The sequence below is a fragment of the Protopterus annectens genome, chromosome 3.part1, assembly GCF_019279795.1.
Source record: "Protopterus annectens isolate FY-2018-M chromosome 3.part1, PAN1.0, whole genome shotgun sequence".
NCBI lineage: Eukaryota > Metazoa > Chordata > Ceratodontiformes > Protopteridae > Protopterus > Protopterus annectens.
This window is the reverse complement of record NC_056732.1, coordinates 446,400,284-446,427,840: the sequence shown is the minus strand read 5'-3', so window position 1 is coordinate 446,427,840 and position 27,557 is coordinate 446,400,284. Positions and strand designations below refer to the sequence as shown.

Here is a 27,557-nt window from a genome sequence, read left to right as displayed (position 1 = left end):
CTTTGAAACTTTCACCAGAATACCATCAATTCCTGGAGACTTTCCTGCATATTGGTTATACATCCAAATTTTCATCTCTTCTCTTCCTATCTTGCCTAGTTGTTGCACCTGATCTACCTCTAACCTTGGTATATTTAAGTCTTCCAGAAATATTTCCATTTGTGCTTTTTCTTGATTTCCCACGTCTCTGCTTTATGCAAATGTTCATAATATTTCGAAAATATCTCTAATACAGCTACAGGATCTCTGGTTATTTTTTCTTGTTATAGGCTTCCTAAGCTTGGCAACAACCCTACTACTTCCTGTTACCTAAATTTTTGTGCTGTAGAATTATTATCAAAAACAGTTGCTTAACAGCAATCCTTGAAAACTCGTGCATATTATCTAGGTACTCCCTTCTTTCCTCGTTAGCATTCCATACTTCTTCTTGTTCCGCCAGATTCCCCTTATTCCATAGTACTTTAACCTTTGTCATCCCCTCCATATAATTCTTGTTACTACGTGACCAAATCACTTTTTCTTTCGTTTCTTCCCTATTTTTAAATTCCACTTTCATTTTATCCCACTCACTGGCCATAACTTCTGAAGTACTTTCTATCTTCCTAAATACCTCCCAAATAATTTCTGCTACACATTCTGTAAGTTTCTCCTTTTTTAACAGGTAGGTGGGGAAGCATCCATGTCTCATCTTTTCTTCATTATCCTGCATTTTTATCTTAGCAATGATTTGATATAGTTATTGGATCTGTGTCAGAGTTCTCAATTAAATGCACATGTTCATGCAAAATATAGTTTCTGTCTAGTCTAGCCCAGTTATTGTATCTTGATAATATGTAAGTTCTTTCCAAGTTCCTACCACTAAATTCACATTTTTCATTCTAAATAGTTTCATAACTCTTTTCAGAAATCTATCCTATTTTCTTATATTTTCCCTTCTAGGTCCTCCAGATACATCCCCATTGTTGTAAATCAAATTCCAGTCCCCACCTATAAATAATATTCCCTGCTGAAAGCTGACTATTTTATCCCAATTTTTTAAAGCTCCATAACAGCAGTTTTAGGTAGAATATAAATAAATACCAGTGTAATCATCATGCCTTGCTAGTATCCCCTTACTAGCATAAATCGGCCATTATTATTCCCTCTTCTATCACTGTTGGAGCTCCTCTAACAATCAATATAAGTATTACTCCTTTCCTCTGTCCTTGGTATTCTAGTGAATATCCATCCTGAAATTCTTTCTTTAACAAATTCACATACTCAGTTCTCTTAAAATGTGTCTCCTGTATCATTACTATTTGAACTCTGCATTAATTAGTATAATCAAATGCTCTTTCCTTTTTGTCTATACCTGTGAGACTGTTCACAGCCCAATCGAATATGGAAAGTGTCACCATTATGGTAAGAAGTCATTATTCCCATCTATTATATACAGCATATTTTTTAAATGTCTATTTCCAGCTTTTATGATACATAAACCCAATAATGTTTGGCAGGTTAATCCTTTATACAGTTGTTTTCTTATCATCAGCATTGAAACCTATGTTACATTTTGCAAGAGTTTTTGTTTTGATAAAAACCCTCGAACAAAAAAAAACAAGCACCCCCAGAACCTGTTAACTTAGTACAAACATGCTTAACTGTGTATATCTTTAAATAATTAAGTGCAACCTTCCAAATATGAACGTTTGTCTCAAATAGACAGCTGCAAACACAATTAACTTGAAATTGACATTAGCCATGCTAAAATGTATATTATTGACTGTTATTCTATTTACACTAATTAGTGCCTGTTCTTTTTTTATATTTATTCCCCTCTAAGATGAGAAAATAACTTGCATGCTTTCAGAAAACATTAACTTTTAGCCTTGAAGAAACCAGTGTTTTGGCTTTTATTACCCTATTATCAGCTTGTCTTCATGGGAATGTAAGAGAGAAAAAGATGCAGTCCTCTGCTGCAGACTGAAAGACAAGCTGAAATGTTTATTGCCAAAGGAAAACTTTCTATTTTTATAATTATTATTATTATTGTTTCCACTTAAAATTTGTTTTTAGATTAGGCTAAGTGTCTTAATCCAAACATTCATATATGCAAAAGTAAAAGAAAACATATCAGCTTTACATATACTATATAAAATGTAGCCATAAATATATGGCAGTTGTGTAGATCCACTACTAAGAACCCCAAAAAACTGCATATGTGGAATGTCCCACAGAAAACTTGGAAGCAGCCACAAATGTACAAAATAAAATTTATTAAAACAAAACAGAAAAAATAAAATGCTTTCAACCTATATTTTTTCAAAGGACATCATCATAATTAATTGGCAGCATGTGCCATTCTCCTTTAAAACTTCCTAACAAAATCGATACAGCAAATTTAAAGAAATAGTACCTAAGTAGTCATCTCCTCATGAATGCAAAATTTATCAAATTCTGTTACTGTCTTAAAATGCAAACCTTACTTAATGTATGTATATAAATACAACCAGCATCTTAACAACAAAAAATTAATAAACTAATAAAATAAGTATCACAATTGTAAAACCATATCAAAAAATTCTACATACTCTGTTTTATATATATAGATTTAAAATCACTTATCATATTTATATCCTACTTAATAAGTATGTTTTAAGTATAAATGATAAATATCAATATATAGATTATTATTTGAATTGATCATTAAAAGCAATTGATAAAAACATGTTAAATGTGATGAATGATTTGGATGTATTAAATATGTTAAATATTCAATAAAGTTAAGTAAATATATACCCAAGTCCCTACCTCTCAACTAATTTTTTTATAAATTTAGCTGCCTGCATCTTTAGTACAGGGGCTATAGAGGTGTGGATATTTAAATCTGGGGGGGGGGGGTGTTAAAGGTGTTGAGTCTAAACTGCCACAGCAATTTTTTGTATTTGAGTTTATTTTCCCATGCTCTGTCCCTAGGATCATGCATAACAATTTCCAAAATAAAAAACAAAAAGTTTACAAATTGATTACATATTATGAAGTGTTTGCATAAAGCATTTTTATTCTTGATGGAAATATCATAATTGTGCTCATAAATTCTTATATAACATATTTTCCTTCTTTCCAACATAAAAACTCAAACAGGTGGAGCAAGTAACTAAATAAACCACCACTTGCTGTGGATAATAATTTTCCTAGGTAATGTTTAATATCTCCCATTGTTCCAACAAAATTTACCAATAAAAATATGACAGCATTGCCTACAATGTCCATACTTCTGTCCCATTGTTCCAACAAAATTTGTTAGCAAAAAATATGACAACATTGCCTACAATGTCCACACTTCCATTTCCTTTGTTAATTTCTACCATTTGCTATTTCTCTACAACGTTCTTTTCCAACATGTTTTTAACATTACATATAGTTTTGAACACAAAACAGTGACTCTCCCCACTAATTCAAAAACTGTGTCATTAGCTTTAAAAATTAACCATTTTTTCCTAATAAGTGCTCTTCCATTCTTGCTGTCTGAACTATACTGTAAAACCAGGGCAGTTTCAAATGCTTTGCGTGACCTATAACTTGAAACCAAGTCATTGTTCTTACTCATATCTTATTCTAGTCCAAACCTCCAGTAGGGATGGAAAACATTTTTTTCTCCTTTCCTTAATCTCTCTATTAACCTCTGATATTAACTTTTCAGGTATCCCCTTTCCAAAAACACATCAGCCAATTTTTTTGTACTCTAAGATATAAGTGTTGTCATCCAAAATCATCAGTGCCAATCAGATGAATTGTCCTTTGACTATTTTTTTTTTCATCTTAAAAGGGTGAAACTATTAAAATGTAGATAATTGTTACCAAAATTTGGTTTTGTATAAACATTTGAGAAAAATCTGCCATTTATCCTAGCAATATTAGTATTTAGGTAGTTAATACTGTTGTTTTTCAAACTATGTGTAAACTTAAAAAAAATAGTTGTGCTATGTATATAATTGATGAACTCCTCAATTTTATCTATGAGGACAGTCCATAAGATAAAGATATCAACAAAATATCTCAAATATTGTAAACAATATTTATAGTAATCAGACTGAAAAACAATGTAATTCCATATATATTCCATTGACTTGCAAACTGGCTCACTGATAGATACTAGTCCATTAGAGTTAATGGCTCACTATCCACCAATAGACTCATGGCCACTGGTATACCACAGAGCTGTGTTTTGGAATCACTTTGATTTGTCATATATTTCTCAGATGTCAGTTCTGACATTAAAGGCCTCTGGTTGATCGAGTTCACAGATGAGCAAAGCTGGGAGCCATCATCAGCTCTACAGAGGACACTTATATCCTCCAAGAGAACCAACTTCTGTTGTCAGGATCATAGTCTAAAGCTGCATACTAAAGAATGTAACATTGTACAGATGGAAATAAAGACCTCTCCCACATGTACTATACAAATTAGCACCTCGCTTAAAAATTTTACATTTTCATTATAGACCTAAGCATCTTAGTGGTTAATAAACTTGCCTTTAAACACCATATATAATTTGTCATTAAGACAGCCTTCTTCCTCAAACAGCTATTTCCTAAAAGCCACTTTTTTGATCAAATGTGGTTGTTATTCCCATCTGCTCCTCCCTCATCAGACCTACACTAGAATAGAGTGTGTCTTTAAACATGTACCTATCAAAATACTTAACCCAAGTTGAAAAAATTCAAATGTTTCCACAGTAAAACATCAATTGTATAAGCTTCCTTAGTTATTCATCTAAAAGCCCTTCCTCTCCTTTCTGTCTCATACGTACTCCTACAGGGTGAAATCAGCTTGGCCATCAATGCTGTAAAATGACCAAGTTCTGTTCACTCTACTACATACCCATAAAACTTGTATTAACACAAACACAAGATCAAGGGCTATAAATATATATTACAACATAAATAGAGCTTGTTGGCATGGCAGGTATCTTTCCCAAAGAATTTCCAGACTCTGGAACTAACTCCTACTTTCCGTAAAGCAAGCATGCCCCTCACTATCTTCCAGTCTAATTTAGATGAATGACAGTAAAGCACAGATTTACCCTAGGGCTAGACCCTAATCTCTTATAGACAGGTTGGGAAAGTAGATTGGTGTATCATTGAGATGGCAATGGCTAGGCTTAAAAGGCTTAATTGGTCTATCACCTACTGGCAGCCTATGATTCTGTGTACACTGTCCTTATCATTGTTAGAGTTAGTCTGAACTCACATAAAATGTATTGTTAGACTTGCTCACTTAGACTACATCTCTTCCAACTTGCATTCATGAGCAGTTTCTGTAGAAGCATGCATGTTATTATGAGGATGTTGCATTCTCTGACTGCTGTAAGTTCTGCACATCAAACCATTTAAGATGTACCAAGATGAAGCTTTAAAGTACACCTTGTAGAAGAGGTTTGAAGAGGAAGCTTCTTTTTGTAGACCATGTTATATCTTGTTTTCTACTTTTGCTCACTATTTCTTTGAAGTACAATATAGAATCCCCCTAACTATTATTCTGTGCAATATAAATCAGTTTGCATTAATAAGGCCTTGTGCCTCATTATAACATATAGTGATCTAAAAGCAATGACAATCTGTTCTGTAACATTGTTTGTTGAAAAACTGACATGGAGTATCCTGTTCTTGGCAATATGATAGATGGGCCATACTAGATTAGTTTTTCTATACTAGAGAGTAGCCAGAGCACAGCATAGGGATTGCTACTCTAATGCAGTTCCTGGTTGTAAGAAATATACAAGACTACATTTTGTATTATTTATGGTTTAATGAAACATACAGTGACATAACGTTCAAGTTTATTTTAGTGATTATTGCTAGGAATTTTACAAACCTGAATGTAATACATATTAAGATAAGTGCATGCATTATATGAACACAGCCTACCAAGATGGTTGCAAACATAAATATACTATATAACTAAAATAAATAAAATACAAGTGTGAACAAATAAATTAAATATCTGCTCTTAGCATGCTACATAAATCAGTGCTGTCAAAAGGAGCTGTGAATAATCTGTTTGAGCTCTTAAGAAGATGAAACTTCCGTGTCCAGATGTTGATAATTAATATTAGAAATGCCCTTGAAGGTATAAAACACTGCTTTATTTTCATAATTTCCCGTTAAACAATATTTACTACTGGTTCAGAGTATTATTCCAAAAAATTTCAGTCTTAGTAGCTCAACAGGTAGCACATATGAGAAGGCTGTGGGTTCTATTCCCATACCAAGGAGTTGGATTCATTTTTCCAGTACTTACTGACATAAGTGGGGTGCCACAATCCTCAGTGTGCCGTCCTTTGGGTGAGACATTAAATCAAGGCCCCATCTACCTATGTTGATGGTAGCTAAGGTAGAAGTAAAAAGATCACAAAACACTTATCAAAAAGATTAGAGGAAATTTCCCAGTGCCCTGGCCAAATTTTCCCTGGTTAGTTTAAATACCCTTTGGTCTCCCTGAAAAGAGGTCATTGGCCAAGTTGGACTAACCAGGGCAACAAAGTGTTAGTAAATAAATAAATAATTTACTGCCACCTCAAAGCTAATGTTTTTAGAGGTAGATGTAGAAGATGAGGTCAAAGTATCATCATTATCCAAACCCAGACCCATTATGGGTAAATTACTTCTCAACTGTACAGAATTTGGAAGGATACCCCATTATTTTGAGAAGTTGTAAGTTAACAGGACCGGCATTTAAAAAGTGTCTCTAATTTGGGTGAGTTTGTTTTTTTGCTTTGTCTAACTCTGGATGTGAAACTCACGAGGTATCTACTGTTTGTATAATCTCTTACTTTCCTTTTTGCCTTCCTCTGCCGAGGATGGGGTGGGGGAAAGTTCTGTTTGATGATTAACAGAAGAGGACCCTTAATTTGCCACCCACTGTACCACCTTACTCACATCTGCTGACCCTAACCCTAGCCACAGCCCCAACCCCATCTCTACTCATTACTTTACTAAAAACCCTCTCCCTAACAGTATCACTAGCAAGATAATTATTGATCTTAGTTTTATTGCTGGGTTTACTAGTATATGTTTTTTATTATTTTCAGTGGAAGTGATATATTCAATATTTTGTGATTAGATTACAAATCAAAGTGGGAAGAGATTATGAAATTAGCAGAGTTCAAGACATTAGGAGAAAGTAGGATTCTGGATGCATGCCCTTATGCAGAAAAAAAATAAATAAAAACAACATCCACAATATATTAAAAAGGTAGCAGATAGTATACTAAAACAAAAGCTAACAAGAATGGAGAATGGAGATTTTGCCAGTAGTGATGACTGCAAGTAAGAGTACAGAAACCAGGGAAGAGAGGGCAGGGATTTACTGGATGAGGCTAAGCAAACATTTGGGATGCAGGTTACAGACTGCATTCACTACCAGGGATTGATAGAGTATAGGCAAAGAGAAAGGGACAGAGGAGTGCTAAGTGAAACACCAGCTCAGGTTGAGTTTCTGTTTGAATCTACAACAGAAATTACTGCTAAAAAAGATAATTAGAGGGAGCATATACTATACTGCATGCTAACTATAAGAATTAATCAGAAGAGGTTAAAAAGGACTGGGAAAAGAGACTGGAAAGGCAGTTTACAAAGAAACAGTGACAGTAAAAGTGTATGGCTTGCAAGTATGCAACAAAGTCCAGAAAATGTAGGATTTTTGCTCAGAAGTGCTTTCATAGGTATTTTATACCACAAGCATACACCAGAGAATTTTTCCTCAGGTAGACAATAAATGCTGAAGGTGTGATGGGAAAAAACAGGTAATTAGCAATGTATTTTTGTTAGGTAGTAACTATTTATTAGTCTGAGAAGAATCATCATAATTACTCAAGGCAAATTTTCAACATTCTCTACAGAGTAGAACAATTGGGGAGCAAATGGTTGTAACTAAGGAAATAAGTCTTTAGAGATGGAGTATAGTATCCAAATTGACTAGACATAGGAAGGCCTTACTAAACATAATGCTACTGGCTACCAAAAAAAGCAATTACTAGAAAATGGAAATCAAAATCTAAACCAAAAATAAATGAAGTACTAAATATTGTAAAGTAGATAAAAGAACTTGCGGTGGGATCTTTTGAAAAGGGAAAGAGCAAAGTACAAAAACATAAATGGACTGGTGGATACAATACGTGCAGAATGATGTCCAAAAGAAGGAGAAGTGAAATTTATGGGATGGTAGCAACTGAGTAATTTATGTAATTTGAAGTGAATAAAAAATGTTAAAAAGAAAACGTGAATGTATAATGCATGAAAAGAATGGAAATGTTACGATGGTTTCTTTTCTATTACTGAATGTGTACCTATGTCACTTTTTAAAACATCATGTTTAATACAAATATTTAAAAACATAAATTATATTACTTCAGCATGTCCCTATCACATGAATGTGTCTTAAAAACTACAGTGCATTGTGGGATATGTATATTCTTATAACGGCAATGCCATACATTAGACATACAATGGAAATGGCTAGCTTACGTATACAGAGTATATGCAAACCTTTTTGTAGCTTTATTCCAAATATCACCACAACCTCCAACACTTATTGCTCACTGATCCTCTACCAAAACAATATACACTCAGAAGATAGCACCACCGACTAGTCTCAATCTTTATGTCTTTTCTTGGTTCTGAACTTAGTCATTTAAATGGTAAGATCTTTCCTTTCTGCCACTTAGAATAAAGGAAAATCATATCCTTGGCTAGGAAAAGAGATAAAACACTCATGAAACACAAAGACAAAGCATGGAAAAAGTTGAAATCATCTCACTTTGATGATGGTTATCATAAAACGAATCACTCAGACAAAAGTGCACACTCACCACAAAAAATCCTTTTTAAATAATAAACAGCAAACTATATCATTCAGTACTAAGATATTCTGGAAATGTATCAGCAACATAGCTTATTATTATGATTCTTCTCAGATTCATAGGTAATTGCCACCCATGAAGGGCTCTAAACTACTAAATAATTATTTCTTATCTCTCATGTAAATTTGATTCTTCCCCTTTACTTCCCAACTTTCCTCCCTTATTCCCTCATACTCCTCACCAGACAATCCCATATAAGCTCTTCTACTTCAAAGGTAATACTAGCAAAAATGTCAGTGACATTTTACATTTTAAACCTAGCAAACATTTGTACAGTTTGAATCCGGTAGAATGTAAGCCCTTTCGGACATTTGCACAATATTTGGTTCATGAAAGCCAATAAAACCAGCTGTGTGGTAAGTGTGGCGCAGATTGACTACACTGAATGCATAAAAGGCATTTTAAAAAATGAAGACATTTATAAATTGGTTAGTAGAAATTAAATAAATCTGGCATATAGGAAAATAGATTTGTTGTTATGTGGTCTGAATTAGGGAAACAGATATGGAACTTTTTGGATGTCTTTATGTTAAAAAAAGATAAAGTTAGGTTATCTTTTTGGCATTCCTAAAATCTACAAAAACATGAAAAAGACCCCTTTCTTCCCCAATGTGTCAGCAAAAAATGCTAAGATGGAAGTGACTGGCATTTTTTATATGGAATTGAAGAAAATGTTGAATCTATTACCATTATACATTCAAGGCCTATGGGACTTTCAGAGTTAAAACAGACATGTACTGTTGAAAAGTTTAGATTCATTTGTGCTACTGTGTCTTTATATTAGAACATGCCATATAATGAATATTTAGATTTCATAGGGAGATTTCTGGCTACTAAATATGGCATGTCAAATAAATTAATATTTGTTTATTATTGTTTTTTTTTTTTTGAATAGCATTTCATTCAAAAATTAGATTTACCACCAAATTAAAGGTGTGGCCCCACATGTGTCCATGGCCCCAGTATGTGCTAATCTGTTTTACGTCAGTGGGAAGAATTGCACCTGTTTTGGCATGATAACTTAAACAAATGTGATAGCCTATACTTCTTACAATGACAGATTATTTTTATTGTTAAAGGTACAGCTGCCGGCTCAATAATTTTTTTTCAGGAAATTGAGGACAAAATGACATTATTGAAATATACTGTTAATGATACACAAACAAAAAGTATTAGCTATTTGGACATTGAGATTTTTTGAGAATAAATAGGATCAAGATTCTGCAAGAAGGAGACTTTGGTACTTACGTATTATCGCAACCAGAATTATAACCTCTGATAATTTGTAATGTTTTTGTGAACCTATCAATGGTAACCTGAAAAGGCTTGTGTAAAGTCTCACTTACTATTCTGTCAGTTTGTGTATGACAGTGCAAGAGGAATAACGCCAACATTTCTCTTCCTGGGGAGCGTCCTTTCCCAACCTGACATAATTAGAAATGCAGTACACATGGCTGCTGCTTCTGAGTCCTGTGAAGAATGACCTGTGTATGTCTTCAATTTTTTACATATTTACCATGCCCTAAACTTCTTACACCAAAACAACTATGCAGAAAACTGAATAAAGGCAAGTAATATTAAAACTATAAAGTACTATTTACTAAAGTAATAGTCAAAGCAAAATATAGTACATTCAGTAAGTAGAAGGATAAAAGCCATAAATGACAATATCACAGTATCCAAAATACAAATGTAAAAATCATACTGTCACTCTCCATTAATACAAGGTAAGAGGTTAAAAAGTGGGAGACATCAAACACAGGATCAACCCAAAAGTCACAGTTACATGAATAAAGATAATCACAAGTTGTCATACTTTAACATATTCTACGAAGACGACATTGGCTAACAAAAACTCTGAAGCAAAACTCTGGTTTATTTTATGTGAAAGTAACTTAACATTTGAAAAATATGTCCCTGACAAATAGGACATGTGACCATTATTCCTCTTCCTGCCTCATACACAATATGGCAGACTATTAATTAGTACTTCACACATCCTTTTTAAGGCTAACATTGAGATTTTTGGCCAGACATAATGAATTTGTTCAGGTTGGAAATATGGTTGTGATAATACTCAAGTACCAAGAGTTTTTCTAATATGTATTTACATTCTAAGTATGATAAAAACATGTTTTGAAAGGTCACCATGTTAAGCTGACAAGGCTAACTACTAACACCAGGAAGTTAGTTAAAGAATTTTCTGAATTTGACAAGTATGTTTACGGAAAAATGTGTACAGAAATCTTGATTGCTGAATTTAGAGAAGAAGGTTTGGTAAACAGGAAAATAGTGTTTCAACAAATTTTGAAACATCCTCTAACAGAAAAATAATAATGAATTCAGTCTGATAGGCAGTATTTTTTCTGATTTATTCCGTTGATTTTAATACTATAAGGGAAAAGGTAATAATCAATTAGAAGGCTATACTAGGCATTTGGGAACTGGTGGCAGGTGCTGGTGATTCTTCCAAATTTATTTTAAAAGGGGGCAAATATACACTTAAAAGGTAGACACTTTCCCATGTGGTAAGTTCAATCAGTGCATGCTTATTAATGCATCAACTTTTTATGGTTAAGAACAATGACGTAATATTCAGAATAACCAAACAAAAGCAGTCCACAGGCAAACATATTGCCGTAGTAAAATATATCAAGACACAGTAAAATTAGATAATAATAAGCAAAACGAAGCACTGCGAGCATATAAAACCAAATCGTACTTTATTCAGGTAAGCGCTTTCACCACATCAACGTGGCTTCTTCAGACCTTAATAACACACCAATAAAACACTTCAAGTTTAAAGCATCAAATCATATGCATTGTCCCCCTGTGCATCAATGACATCATTCTCCATGTTCATTTAAAGACATATTACACTTTGTTGAATGCATAACAAATGCGCAGTCCCTACTATAGTTAATGCAAACTCATATGTGCACAAATTACCTGGGCAAACCCCTTGCTTTTAATACAGGTTTAATAGAGACCACTTCATTAAGTCCAGCTCCCTTATCAGCCCTATGTTTAAAAATCCATCTTAACTCGGCCTCTTCAGTTTTATTTTCAATATTCCCCCTTCTGGCCATTTCATATATAACTTCAATTACTCTAAATTTAAAATCATGTTCAAGTCTAGTATTCAAAACATACTTAGCTATAGCATTATTCCTATTTACATTCCTCAAACTGTATAAGTGTTCTCTCACACGTTCTTTGAGAGTACGATCTGTCTTCCCTATATACAACTTTAAGCAACATATGCATCTTGCCATATAAACTATGTGTTTAGTATTGCAATTGGCCCTCACATTAAACTTGTACAATTTCCTAGTGTCCGGATGTAAAAAATCCAAGGATTCTGGGTCTATATCTTTGCAGTATCTACATCTTCCACATGGATGTGTCCCTTTATGTATCTTACTCATATCCTTACCCCTATCAAGATAAAAAGTAGTTTTTTCATAGATTGACAATTCTTGTAACAGTAACTTGGGTTAGTACCCACTAGTTTAGCAATCTTCTCATTTGTTAGAAGAATAGGCCAATTCATCTCAATGACCTGCTTAATACTATTGCTAGTATAACACATAGTACATTTGACTTGCCCACATCCCTCTTTCTTAAACTTAGTCACACCTGTTTCCTCTATATATGTTTGCCTAAAATATGGTTTCACCCTTCCTTCTCTCATACCCTTCACTTCACCCAATATTTGCCTAGTCTCATTAGTTTTGTATCCCCTAGCTCCAAAACTATTTCCCAGTTGTTCTATTCCTTCCTGAAATCCCTCATCCTTGTGCTTGTGTAATCTCGACATACACATGCCTTGTCCTTTAACCACATTTTTAACAATCCTTCTAGGGTGCATACTGTCTCTATGTAAAATATGGTTCCTATAACATTCTTTCCTATAGAGACTAGTAGTAAAGGATAGATCCTGTTCCCTAATAACCATGACATCTAGAAACTCAACCATATCCGAAGAAAACTTAATAGTAAATTTAAGGAAGTCAGATGTAGTATGTAGAAACTCTACAAAACTATTTAACTGTTGTTCAGTCCCCTCCCAAATCAAAAACATGTCTACAATACGATGATAAAATTTAACATATTTAGTGAAAATATCAGTACAGTATGATTTGGTTTTATATGCTCGCTGTGCTTCAATTTGGCTATTAGTATCTAATTTTACTGTGTCTTAATATTCAGAATAGACAAGAATTTTAACTGTTAACACAAAAGGAGTATTATATCTTGGTACCTGTGTCGCAAGTAACAGATTTTAAATAGAAATCAGAGTTCATAAACTTTCTGAAAGAATCTATGAACACAATTTAAACAGAAGACAGTAAAATGAAGTTAAAGCCTCAGTGAACATAGTAGTAAATGTCACAATTTCAAGCAAATTGTGGTTAAGCTGATAAATAAATCTGATTTATGAATAAGACATGGGAACTTGGACAACATTCTTAAACTTAAGGAATTGTTTGCGCAGTAAAGCTAAAAAGCTTTGAGAGAGACAGATTTAAATGATAAAATGAGTATAAAATCTATTTTGAATATGAAACCTTGAAAGTAGATTGCAGCTTTACTTTTAATTGGTGTGTAAATTCTGATTGGTTGATTTTGCTTATATGATGAAAAATGTGGTTTTGCTTAAACATTATTTTCAATGTCAAGCAGATATATCAAACGTAGTAAAGCAAAAAACACCACGCTGGACACAATGTTATAAACAAAATGAGCGCTTTTGTTTATACACAATAGATAAACTTCATCAGACAAATTACAAGGGAAATAAAGTGCTTAAATACAAATACAAAGTGACATCACATCCTGTCATTAAAATCTTCCAATAGTAAAAATTCAAATATTATCAAATTTCAGGAAAAGTGTATATAAAATGTATATAAAAATGAATTTTATCCAATATATTATCTGATAAATAATTCATGAATTAAATTACCAGAATAAAAACACTATCTAAATAATGCTTTTAGTTTTAATAGGCTGGTAATGGAGATGGTGTCATTTAATCCAGGAGACACCGAGGAATTCAGTTTTAATTGCCAGACCAATTCCCTTTCTTCTAGTCTCAAGGGGGAGGGTCCCCCTCTACCATTGTCGGGAATATTCTCAATAACTAAGAAATGAAAACTATGATGGGGGAATGTTAGTACATGTCTAGCTAAGGCGTTTGTGGTAATACCCTTAGAACAAGCATAAACATGTTCATACACTCTATTTTTTATGGCCCTGTCCGTTTTCCCTACATAATATGCAGGGCAATCACGGCACATTGCAAGGTAAACTACCCCTCTTGAATTACAATTAAATTTATTATTGATGTAAAATTTGTTCCCAAGAACTTCAAAGGATTTTGTAACATAAACATACTTACACATATTACACACTCCACATTTGGTCATACCAAAATGTGGTCTGTATTTTGCATTTTGTTTTATTTCTAAGAAATTTTTTAGGTTTCTCCCTCTTCTAAAAGTTATTGTAGGGGTGGTATCCAAACATTCCCTCAAATGTGCGTCTTCCAAAATGAAGGACCAATTCTTTAAAATGATTGTCTTAATCAAAAATGCATCATTAGAAAAATTTGTGATGAAATTTGTTCCTATAAAGTCTTTCACAGCATTACTGTTCAATATTTTTATAAAGGACCTTACATTTTCACCATTGTCATCGTTTATGATGAGAGAATCCTCTTCATTATGTTCACTTAATGTCTGAACAATATATCCCAAAATGGGTGAGAAAATAAATTTATAGAGTTAATTCTATTAGTTATTTGGATGTTTTGGTAACCAAAAATTATGAATTAGGTATATTCACTTCTAGAATCCACCGTAAAAATACCTATTCGAACTCCTTCCTCCATTTTTCTAGCTGCCACCCCTACATAAAAAACGGGGGATAGTAAAGGGACAATTGGTTAGGGCAGCCAGGATGTCACCCTTAGACTGTGATTTTGTAGAGGAATGTGACTTATTAATGAACATGTTTCTTGCTAGGGGGTATCCTTTTGAATTTATTAATGAACTTTTACAGGAAGTTACATCTAAGAGAGAAAATGATATTTTCTCACCCATTTTGGGATATATTGTTCAGACATTAAGTGAACATAATGAAGAGGATTCTCTCGTCATAAACGATGACAATGGTGAAAATGTAAGGTCCTTTATAAAAATATTGAACAGTAATACTGTGAAAGACTTTATAGGAACAAATTTCATCACAAATTTTTCTAATGATGCATTTTTGATTAAGACAATCATTTTAAAGAATTGGTCCTTCATTTTGGAAGACGCACATTTGAGGGAATGTTTGGATACCACCCCTACAATAACTTTTAAAAGAGGGAGAAACCTAAAAAATTTCTTAGAAATAAAACAAAATGCGAAATACAGACCATATTTTGGTATGACCAAATGTGGAGTGTGTAATATGTGTAAGTATGTTTATGTTACAAAATCCTTTGAAGTTCTTGGGAACAAATTTTACATCAATAATAAATTTAATTGTAATTCAAGAGGGGTAGTTTACCTTGCAATGTGTCGTGATTGCCCTGCATATTATGTAGGGAAAACAGACAGGGCCATAAAAAATAGAGTATATGAACATGTTTATGCTTGTTCTAAGGGTATTACCACAAACGCCTTAGCTAGACATGTACTAACATTCCCCCATCATAGTTTTCATTTCTTAGTTATTGAGAATATTCCCGACAATGGTAGAGGGGGACCCTCCCCCTTGAGACTAGAAGAAAGGGAATTGGTCTGGCAATTAAAACTGAATTCCTCGGTGTCTCCTGGATTAAATGACACCATCTCCATTACCAGCCTATTAAAACTAAAAGCATTATTTAGATAGTGTTTTTATTCTGGTAATTTAATTCATGAATTATTTATCAGATAATATATTGGATAAAATTCATTTTTATATACATTTTATATACACTTTTCCTGAAATTTGATAATATTTGAATTTTTACTATTGGAAGATTTTAATGACAGGATGTGATGTCACTTTGTATTTGTATTTAAGCACTTTATTTCCCTTGTAATTTGTCTGATGAAGTTTATCTATTGTGTATAAATGAAAGCGCTCATTTTATTTATAACATTGTGTCCAGCGTGGTGTTTTTTGCTTTATTATTTTCAATGTGTTTTTTTTTTTTTTTTTTGCAATTACTACTAAAATATAATTCAACTTAGAAAACAAAATTAATCCCAGCCCTTAAGCTCTTCATGTCTCCATTCTTTGAATGGATTCCACCTATATTTCAAGACCTCCGGCAGATATATTTAATCTAACGCTCACAAATTTATTGGTCTTATTGCAATTCAGACATGCAGTACATGTTCCAGTAACTAAATGTCCCGCTCTGGCATCACTTCTGAACTGCAGTCCTATTGACATTCTCTGCATGTTCTATGATCAGATTCTTGAGCTGATAAATAAGCATGGCACCCTCCTCATATACTGCAAACCTGGATGCAGGACATGACATAGTGTACCCATAACCGTATACTCTGTCATAGACAGCATATACATTTCTATGAAAAACAAACACTTTGCAGGTACCAACTTCACTGTCCTAAAACAAAAATTAAACTATGAATTATGCCATCCATATCAGCAAACTTCACATTCTTAACTTCAGACTCTCTACTTTATATCAAATTTCCAGCTATTGCACTGTTGCTGTGTTTCTTTACTTTGCAATAAATAAATAAATAAAAATAAATAACTGTTGGAAAAGTACCTGTAGCTAAATGGCACCTTAGGTGACTACTCACTTCACCAATTATAAAAAACACCCATGTCCTTATGGTTAGTAGTAATGGGTGGTGAGAGTGTTGCTTGCATCCCAGATGTAGCTGCTACAGGGGAAGTCTAAGATGCATGCTACTATGTGACAAATATGAAGCACATGAATAGCCTGACTATGTACAATGATAAGATCTACCTGCTGAGCTGTATGCCTGATTTACAATCCCAGGTGATATTGCAGAACATACAAGACTGTTAACAGTGGTGCATGCCAGTACATACCCCATACCCGTATAGTACTTTTTTAGATATTATGCATGCATGTGCAACATACCTAGTCTGGCAAAGTCAAGTAGCAATACAAGCACATCCAAGCTTGATAGGCATTTCAGTAATGTCAGTAATGCAAAGAAGCATACATATGCAATGCCACAAACACATGAAAATATGTGAACATTAAAGTGTATGAGGTGATCTCTACCTGTGCATGTGAGGCACTAACATCAATACTACTATCAAAGACACCAGAAATTCCTGTATATGTCAGCAGTTGTGGTAGGGGACCAACACCCATTATATTCCTTGTGGCCCCAATGTTAGTGATCCATTTCCATAAATGACTATGCTTGTTTGTAATACACAGAGGGTAGACCTGTATTATGTGACAATTGTCACTGGCTATTTTCATCCAATGAACAATATCTTTATAGACAGCTCTGTGACCACATTCTCCCCATCCAAATAAGACCATGATATGTTGTTGGTGTGCTACAGATCACGCATCATTCTTGGTTGCATTAAAAATACTCTGCCAAAGTCAAGCAGCTATCATAAACTGAAAGCCAACCTGACAGTATCTGTTGGTTACATACCCTGTATTACTGTTTCTCAAACATTTCACTGCCTGTTGAGAGGGGAACACATGCTTGTACTAGAGAGAGATTCAAAAAGCAATCCATACACAACAAAGGAAATTGGCAAACAGACATATAGTGATATATGCAACAAAAAAATGTCACTATCTTCATATATACAGAGGTAACCACTGGCTGGGTGCTTTCAAATATTAACTTATTTTTGTTGTATGCCACAGTCCACTTATTTTTTATTTCTTCAGAAGTCCATATAGATATGTGATGGTACTATGTAATACTATGTAACTTGTTGGCCTACAAAATACCATATTCTACAAGTATCAGAAACAAAGGTTAAATTCAGCTAAATGTGCTTTACCTATCTATGGTACCAGAGTAAGAGAAATTAGAATGTATAGCCATGCATACCTTTTGATTGCACACTTCATGTATAGCATATAAACTCCCTCACTAGCAAAGCATGCAATGCAGTTCTGTGTTGAATAGGGCATCCATGTGCAGGCATTGTTTATAAGTGCCATTACTGCTTACATAATAAATGAGCCTCATTTATATTGAATGTAATGGAACTGAATTATCTAATAGTCTGCTGTGTAGCACTCTATATGTCTTATATGTGCTGTTCACAACACTTTGCTGAGTTTCACAGCAGGGACAAGGGAGAAACTGACAGTGGCTGTGTGACATAGCATCATGTGAACTGCATGTCTCATGCTTGGTGGTATGTTCATTTACAGTATATATTAGAGCTCTGCTGTTTTAATCTGCCTTGATGAATCCTTGCTACTAACAAATTTGGCTGATCAAATATGCAGTGCTATCACTAAAGCACTTAGAATGGCAAGTGCAGAGCTGGTTCATGGTCAAATGGGGCCCTAGGCAGGGTAATGGAGTTGGTCCTCCCAGGTACACCGGTATCCTATGACTTGGCTGTTTCTCCCCAATTCCATCAAAACACTGCTCAAACCTGTCAGTGGGTATACTATTTACTTCTTTACTTTTACAATGATTACAAAAATCTATCTTTTATTTAACAACTTTTATTTCAAATTTTACACCAAAAAACATTGACAGACATTTGCTAAACAAATAAAACAGTGAAAACAGACAAAATTCTATTCTCTTGAAATTCATATTCACATTTGGCAAGTCACTGAACTATAAGACACATGCTGGGATTATTAGTCCAATAGCATTTACTGGAGTACTAATTAGTGACTGTGAGTAGTGCTGGTATTTAAAGACAATGTATCCAGCCCACTGGATGAAACTGTCCCTTTGCAGAGGCAGACCAGGAGCACTGTCTGGTTAACTGACTTGGTGAGACTCACATGACACAAAGAAGGGTGAGGGAATCAAACCCTTCACTACAGGAATCAACTCGTTAACATCCTATGATCTTATTTATCTACACTAAGTGGCAGGTAAATGCTGTTGTAGCCCAGCACAATGAATTTCACACCTACATGGCTGAAAAAACAAGTTAAATTAAAAATCTATTCAGAGTTAAAATACCAACATTAAACTCAGACTTCATGTCCAGTTTATTCACATTCAAATAATAAACACACTATCAGTCAACAAAATAAGGAAGCAAGGCTCTTATATAAGAGAGCATGACTCATATGATGATGCTCCTTTTAACTGCTTTCAGTTCTTTCTTTTACACAACGACTACTCTGGGATGCAGGAACCAAGTATTTACACACGCACACACACATGCATGCAAAAGAGAGCAGTTGTGCACACAAACAGACACACACACTCACACAGAGGTGTTGCAAGTACCCATTACAAGCATTGGTAGAAAGGATAGAATAAGTGATTTCAACTCCTGGCTCAAGGAGTCAACAGAAAAGGAAGGGTTAGGATTAGTGAGTGTTTGGAAGAAATACATGGCATAGAGCAATATCCTCTGTGCTAAAGAAAGGCTCTTATTTGGGTAGATTTACTCAGATCCAAATGCAAATGTTACATTATAACAGTTATGCTTTTAACCTAAAATAGGATCATAGGAGGTTACTAGGCTAATGGCCCCAGGGCCCTTACAAGCCTAGCCAAGTTCAACCCATGTTCCGACAGATGTCTGGTCCAGCAGACACTAAAATCAGCACCTATTGGGCTTGTCCAAGAGGGACACAGGTGGGAACCCCCCACAGTGAAGTTCTGGTTACCTATCCAACCGTCCAAATTATGCTTAAATAGGACCAATGGGGGGCTTTGTTTAATATGAATTGGAAGCTTGTTCCAAAGGTGGGGCAACCTCTGTGAAACAACTCTGCCTCTCCAGCAAGTTTTTTTGATGTCACATACCAGATTAAGGTCCTTTGAGCAAGTGACCCATGTGCCATTTGACTTGTGAATGTGCAGCCTTTCCATTAAAGCTGGGTCAGAGATTGCTCTATATGCAAGGCACAGGTCACCTCTGAGCAGTCTGTATGACACAGAGCAAAGTGACAATGATTTCAGTCTGTCTGCATAAGACAGATTTGAAGACCCTGAATTTTCTTTGTAAGGAACCTTTGTGGTCTCTCCAATTGCTGTTGGCGCTTGGAAAAGAGCACACCAAAGGGAAAGTTGTATTCAATTAATGATCTGATGAGGGAAGAGTACAGGGGGGTTATAACCTCTTTTTTTCCCTGGAGGCAATGCGCGTATTTATGAGATGAGCAATATAAAATGCCCTTCTTACCACTGTGGAGACATGGTGATTAAAGTTAAGGTTGCTGTCGACCTGTGTGCTCAGATCTCTCACCACTGACTGCATGCTTAGTGTATTCCTATTGATGTGGTAGTTTGCAGGAAATCACCCTTGCTGAAGGGTATGATAATGCATTTTTTGCATTAAGTTTAAGAACATGACTTTGGCAGCAGTCATTAGTTAGAGTAAGGCCTTGTTGCAGGATGCTGACATCGCTAGGGGTTTCAATGATTGCTCTCAGCTTGCAGTCATCAGCAAACTTTGTCAGCCACAGTCCTTTAGTTTTACCTTGTAGTTCAGAGAAGTAAATTCCAAACAGTAGGGGTCCCAAAACTGATCTCTGGGGAACACCACTGGTTATGGGTCTGCTTGAGGAGGTGGAGTCCCATATTTTGACTGTATGGGTTCTATCAGTGAGCCAGTTGGCAATCCATCTGCCAATATTTGGGTTGATACGCAGCTGGGGGAGTTTATCAATGATGCCTAAGTGGGGGATTGTGTCAAAGGCCTTGGCTAAGTCTAGGTAGGCCATATGCACAGATTTGCCCTTGTCTAGGGCTTTGGTGACTATCTCAAAGAAGTCCACCAAGTTTAACAGGCATGATCTCTTCTTGAGAAAGCCAAACTGGATGAGGTTGAGCATTTTGATATCTCCTATATCTTTGTTAATAAGGTCCATGATAATTCATTCCACGGCCTTGCAGATATGGCTGGCCAGGCTAATGGGTCTATAGTTCCTGTGGTCTGTGGATGCACCCCCTTTGTGCAAAGGGATGATAGTAATTACTTTCCATTCCACTCGGATGAAGCCAGTGTTTAGGCTATGACTGAAGCGTGCCCAGTGGTGATGTTAATTCTTGTTTTAACCCGTGTAGGACACAGCCCAGGATGCAGTATCTGGTGCCATAGAGGCTGTGTTTTTGGCCTTGGAGTGGGTGTTTAAGACCTGATCCTCAGAGATACTAGGTTGGGGACAGGTGTTAAGGATGCTTTGGAGTTTATATGGTGGGGACAGTGGAGTGAAGTTTTCACTGAACCTGTCAGCCAGCAGGTTTGCTATATTAACACGTTCTGTATATGTAGTACCAATAACTATGAGTTCAGCTCAAATCTGGGCTTTACCTTTGAGGTTACAGATGTAACTAAAAAATGCCTTGTAGTTATCCTTAGGTAGGTAAGCTACTTTCAATTCATAGTTACCTTTGCTAGGAGTCTTATTTGCTTGTTTAAGTTGAGGAGGGAGTGTTTTCAGTTTTGAGACAGTCCCTTCCTACACTTAAACAGCAATTTCTTTCTCTTATTGTATAGCATAGTAATGGCAGTTGTCCATCAGGCAAGTTTATTTTAACTTGAATATCTTGCTTTGGTTCTATCAGGTACAGCATTTGTATATTCAGATGTTTTTTCTATGCTAGTTAAATCAGAAAGTGAGGTATAAGCTTGTTTTCATTAAGTTTAAAAAGAAAAGGAGGGGAGATATCCTTTAACAAAATACTTGTGTGTAGATGAATAAGAACAGGGAACAGTGAAATATATCATTTTCATGTGAAAACGAGAGACTTAGGAACTGCTTGGAAAGTGATGTTTAGAATAGTAAGATTTAGATCCCATACCTGGAAGCAGCAAGAAGAACAGTGAAGGTATGGGTCAGGCAGAAAATTAAGAAAAGCAAAAGGGTGCACTTGAATAAAACAGTAATACTTACAGCAGTGACTTCTAACACCTGTTTGTTTGCCCTTGAGCTTTGAAGCCTGATTAGTTTTCTGTCCTCTTTCTGAGGTGCAATGGACAAATGGAAGAACAGGTTTGACATTGTTAAATGAACTACACTATAATGTCTACGCAGGAATGTGGATTAGCTATAACTGATCCCAGAGTCATGTTTTTCACCTTTTACATCAAGAGTAAGGACTACACCTTATCAGGCACCTGTAAGAAGACAGATGAAGGCAAAACCTGCCAGTTCAGCACCTTGTGGTGTTACTAGTGTTACAGCACGGCGAATCCTGATGTCATTAGAGAGAATGTCCAGTCCATTGGCTGATGCTAAAAGAATACCATCAGCATCATCTCCAGTATCTCCTGGTCAGGACAGGAGTTTATTGGATGACAGAGGAGTGGGACTACACAAGAAAAAGGTATTAACCCAGTACCCTCCTGTTCAGAAACTTGTGACTCCGAAGGCAGTTTCTGTTACTGCAAATCGAAGATTATATTTCAAGCCGTCTTTATCATCAAGTGTCTCGCTTAATAAAAGAACAAGATTACAGAGAGGAGTGTGGAGAAGCAAGTTAACAGCATTCCCGATGAATCATCACTGAGTACCAAAAATGTTTCTTGCCCTGCTTTCAGTACTCCAGCAGCAAATGGCTTGACTTTGGGCGGAGCTGGTGGAAAGATAAGAAGGGAAAGAAACGCACACTTGTCTACAAAGCCTTCTCAAGAGGAGCAGCTTCTCGAGTCCCTGATCTTCCCAGAGTTGCTCTACCCATTAGTGCTGCTTCTTTACCATCATTTTCCTTTGGTGCAACTCCATCATCTGCATCATCAGCTCCTACTTTTACAAAACCAGTGTCTGAAAAGGTTCCAGTAACAGACAGAGTCAGTAGCAGCCCTACTTTTACCTTTTCTTCTCCAATTGTGCTGTCCACAGAAACTGTATCACCTGTAAAATCTGCGGACTTTAAGTTTTGTACTCCAGTTGGCAAAATTGCAAGTTCATCAGCAGTAACTAGCAAAAGCAGTGGATTTAATTTTGGTGTCTCGCGTACCGTTCTGGCAAGTGTATCTGCAACAAGTAGCATAATGACTTCAGTTAAAGACTCTGCTTCACACTTGTCTACTGGAGGGATATCTTTCAGTAAAAAGAAAGCTGTTGAATTTGAGGGTGCTGTTAAACCTGCCAAAGAACTTAAGGAAGGGAGTGTGTTGGACATTCTGAAAAGTCCTGCCTTTGCTTCACCTAAACTATCTACTCAGCCCCAGTCAGCATTGACCTGCACTACATCAAATGCCTAAGACAACCACATCTGCTAGTTCTGCTTTTACAAACAACTTTAAACCTGCCACAGTAGCTTGGCAGAGTGCCACCCGTCTTAAAGAAAACAGTGCTGTGGATAGAAAATGTGTAAAAAGTCAGGAATATAAACCTGATTTGGCATTGGCTTCTTGTGGAATTCAAAATATAGATACCAGCCATATGAAGACTGCACCACAAAGCTCAGAGAGTTTAACTGGTTTTGGTGAAATGTTCATACCTCCTCCTGGGACTTGGGAATGTGATACCTGTTTAATACTGAACAATGTGACATCCCAAAGCCTGGAACTGGCGTCAAACCTGCCCTGACTTTACCAGTTGTTAGTGACAGTGGTCAGTCACTGATAACACCTTCAGATAGCTCTACCTTGACTACAACTGTATCTTTAGGAACTGGTTTTGGGGACAAATTTAAAAAGCCAGAGGGGTACTGGGACTGTTCAACGTGCCTTGTGTCAAATAAACCAGAAGACAGCAAGTGTGTGGCTTGTCAGACTGCAAAACAAGGAGGTCCTGTGGTTGGTAGTGTTCCAACCTCTGTTCCAAATATGTGTGGAGGACTACTGGGATTTGGTGATAGGTTCAAGAAACCTGAGGGTAGCTGGAATTGTGAGACTTGCTTAGTACAAAATAAAGTGAAACCAGGCACTAAGGGAGAAGCCAAGGGAGGTCCTGTGGTCAGTAGTGTCCCAACCTCTAGCTCGAATGTGCATGAAGGACTCCTGGGATTTGGTGATAAATTCAAGAAACCTGAGGGTAGCTGGAATTGTGAGACTTGCTTAGTACAAAATAAAGTGGATGCTACTCAGTGTGTTGCTTGTGGTGGTACCAAACCAGGCAATAAAGAAGAAGCTAAAGGACCATCTTCCTCTGTTGGCACACCTTTTAAGTTTGGAGTTCAGCCATCCTCTGCAGAGAAAAAGAAAAAAGACAAAAAAAAAAGGGGTTGGGAGGGTGGCCTAATGGTTAAAGTATTTGCTTTACAAACACAAGGTGCAGGGTTTGAGTCTCACAAGGGATAATTGGCTAGGCTTAAAATGGCTCCCAAGGGCAGTTAGCTTAGTACTAATCTATGAACCTATGAACCTATCTATTTACTGAAAAAAATGTAGTGAAACGGGATGCACATTGGTAATGGGAAGCAATATTAGTGTGGCAGGTGTTAGGAAGAAACAACAAACTCTGATTATAGTAGGTCATGAGGACTGGTCTTCTTTTCTTTTGGCTGTTCCCTTTAGGAATCGCCACAGTGGATCATCTGCTTCCATTTCTTCCTGTCCTCTGCATCTTGCTCTGTCACACGAACCACCTGCATGTCCTCTCTCACCACATCCATAAACCTTATCTTAGGCCTTCCTCTTTTCCTCTTACCTGGCAGCTCCATCCTTAGCATCCTTTTCCCATCTCTTCTCAGCACATGTCCAAACCAACGCAATCTCTCCTCTCTGGCTTTGTCTCCAAACCATCCAACCTGAGCTGACCCTCTAATATACTGATTCCTAATCCTGTTCATCCTTGTCACATCCAGTTCAAATCTTAACATCTTTAACTCTGCCATGTCCAGCTCTGACTCCTGCCTTTTTGTCAATGCCACTCTCTCCAAACCATATGACATAGCTGGTCTCACTACCCTCTTGTAGACCTTCCCTTTCACACTTACTGGTATTCATCTGTCACAAATGACTCCTGACACTCTTCTCCACCCACTCCACCTTGCCTGTACTCTCTTATTTACCTCTCTTCCACACCCGCCATTATTCTGAACTGTTAATCCCAAGTATTTAAACTCATCCACTTTCATCAACTCTACTCCCTGCATCTTCACCATTCCTCTATCTTCCAGCTCATTCACACACATATATTCTGTCTTAGTCCTGCTGACCTTCATTCCTCTCCTCTCTAGAGCATATCTCCACCTCTCCAGGGTCTCCTGAACCTGTTCTCTACTCTCACTACAGATCACAATGTCATCTGCAAACATAGTAGTCTATGGGGACTAATGTCTGATCTCAGCATCCCCAGTGGCTGGGTTAGGATATTGTAAAAGTAAATTGTGAAAAATAATTGCTGCAATGGAACAACTGAACCATCCTTTTATATTATGAGGATAAAACAAAGCCTATAGCCATAAATTATGTACCCACAAACAAAATGGTTCAGCAATACCCATATTTATGGAGACATGATTAAATGAAGAATTTAGGAGTATGGATTAAAACAGCTTTTGTTATGGCAGCTAAAGATATGTAGGAAGAAATTAAACAAAAGATATTACAAAAATTTAGAAATTGGAAACTTATTTATGAATGTGGACAGTAAGATACATTCAGTGAAAATGTTTTTAGCCCCTTTAGCCTTATATACAGGTCAGACATATTTTTATCAACCTGAGGAGAACTCCATGATCAAACAACTGTGGAGAAAAGACAAACACTACAAGAAGGGGGAAAGTATTCCCGTTACCCTTCTACAGTTTTTCACTGCTAAAAACAGTCCAATGAAACAAAACCTGCAGTTCATTGAAGTGAAAACAACTCCCCCCCCCCACTGCCTCTTGCACAGATCTACAAACCCACACAGAAATACTAATGTACTACACAAAACATGCTAAAAACAGATGCAGTTGCTGTTGCTGGAGTTCAGTATTTCTCATCCAATAAAAAAATCAGTAAAAAAAGTTCTCATTTTATTTTGGGGACTACCTTAAGACTTTGCTTGCTGTATAATGTGAACAGCCACATTTGTAGTCAAGAACAGATCTATGAATGTATGAATGTAGTTTAGCAGATATACCCTAATAGTAAGGGACCGATACCTTTATAATTCGCCCATTATACATACATCATGCACTGGCAACAACCAGGCCAATAAAATGTTGCTCATCTATTTTATAATCAGATTCTATAACTCTGGAAATTGTTCACCAAATAATTAAAAGGAGCAGGCATGTGGCAGACTTTCTGCACTATAAATTGCAGACCAGACTTAAAAATGGTTATTGTCCCCTAGAGTGACAAAAATAAATAAGTAAATAAATAAATTAAGTCAGAGATTCGTGCACTTAACCATGAGGGGAACTTGTGACTATCTGCAGGCACTAATCTAAAAAATGTGTCACTGATAAGTGTATTCATCTTCTGAATCAGCACAAGCTGCCTCTGTACTTTAACTGAAGGTGGTAGGTCACCTCATTTAAAAATGCACTGATACAGTGCTGAGTCAGATGTAAAACTCGGCAACACACACCAAGAGTACTGGTCAACAGCCTACAGTGTTTCAATAACTGTTTGATTAAACATAGTAAATTGTAGGTGTAGCTACTCATTAACATTGTATCTATGGCAAATTTCAGCTATTCAGTGACTCAGTAATTACATTTGTTTAGTTTTAAATAGCTGACACTAATGCATCTGTATGCGGGTCTACTTCAGATATATAATTCTGGAAATTCTTCACCAAATAATTAAAAGGAGCAGGCATGTGGCAGACTTTCTGCACTATAAATTGCAGACCAGACTTAAAAATGGTTATTGTCCCCTAGAGTGACAAAAATAAATAAGTAAATAAATAAATGAATAGTCAGAGATTCGTGCACTTAACCAGGAGGGGAACTTGTGACTATCTGCAGGCACTAAAAAACAAAAGACAAAATTCAAAATGTTGAATGATGGAATTTGCCATTTCTCCACTGTTGTGTGATCTTGAAGTTGGTATGTATAGTTAGAAGGGTCTGTGTGTGTGTGGGGGGGGGTGGAGCTCCCCACATTAGGGGTGCAGGGAGTCTTGCTCCAGCATTAAAAATGTGTTTGGTATTTTGAATTTTCAGTCTTTTGGGATTCAGTCTTTTGGTTTGTCAGTCTTCTGAAATAAACCCATGTATGCTAGGGTCTACATCTCATCACCACCACATATCATTAGGAGGGGGTTGTACTAAATCAGCATTCAACTCTGCAAAACTTGCCAAACTCCTTAATTAATATTCCTGAAGTCTTTATTTAGACCTTCTTTCATAACTCTCAACTGCACAGAGTTTTGCAGAACGTACAGATTTTTGCCTCATATTTTGGTCTGTTTCTCATAAAATTGTGGATCTCTGTCAAATCACTGGCAAATCGTTCAGGACTAAGTCAGAAAATAATGGCACACATTTGAGTTTCAGCCTTCATATCCTTTTTTTTTTCCAAACACCTTTATTGAATTAGCACTTGTGGCATAGACCAATTTATATTCATATTAAAGTAATCACACTGT

General features: G+C 36.0%; 1 protein-coding gene across 1 annotated transcript; it reads left to right on the top strand.

Moving 5' to 3' along the window:
- Positions 1-1,274: 1,274 nt before the first annotated feature.
- LOC122797683 (nuclear pore complex protein Nup153-like) lies at positions 1,275-24,238 on the top strand (the record flags this gene model as incomplete). The annotated part of the gene is given in 6 exon segments (XM_044066220.1): positions 1,275-1,401; positions 22,145-22,533; positions 22,536-22,724; positions 22,727-23,274; positions 23,306-23,568; positions 23,571-24,238. Coding segments are annotated over 6 exon segments (2,184 nt in total), but the record flags the coding sequence as incomplete, so codon positions are not given.
- Positions 24,239-27,557: the final 3,319 nt, after the last annotated feature.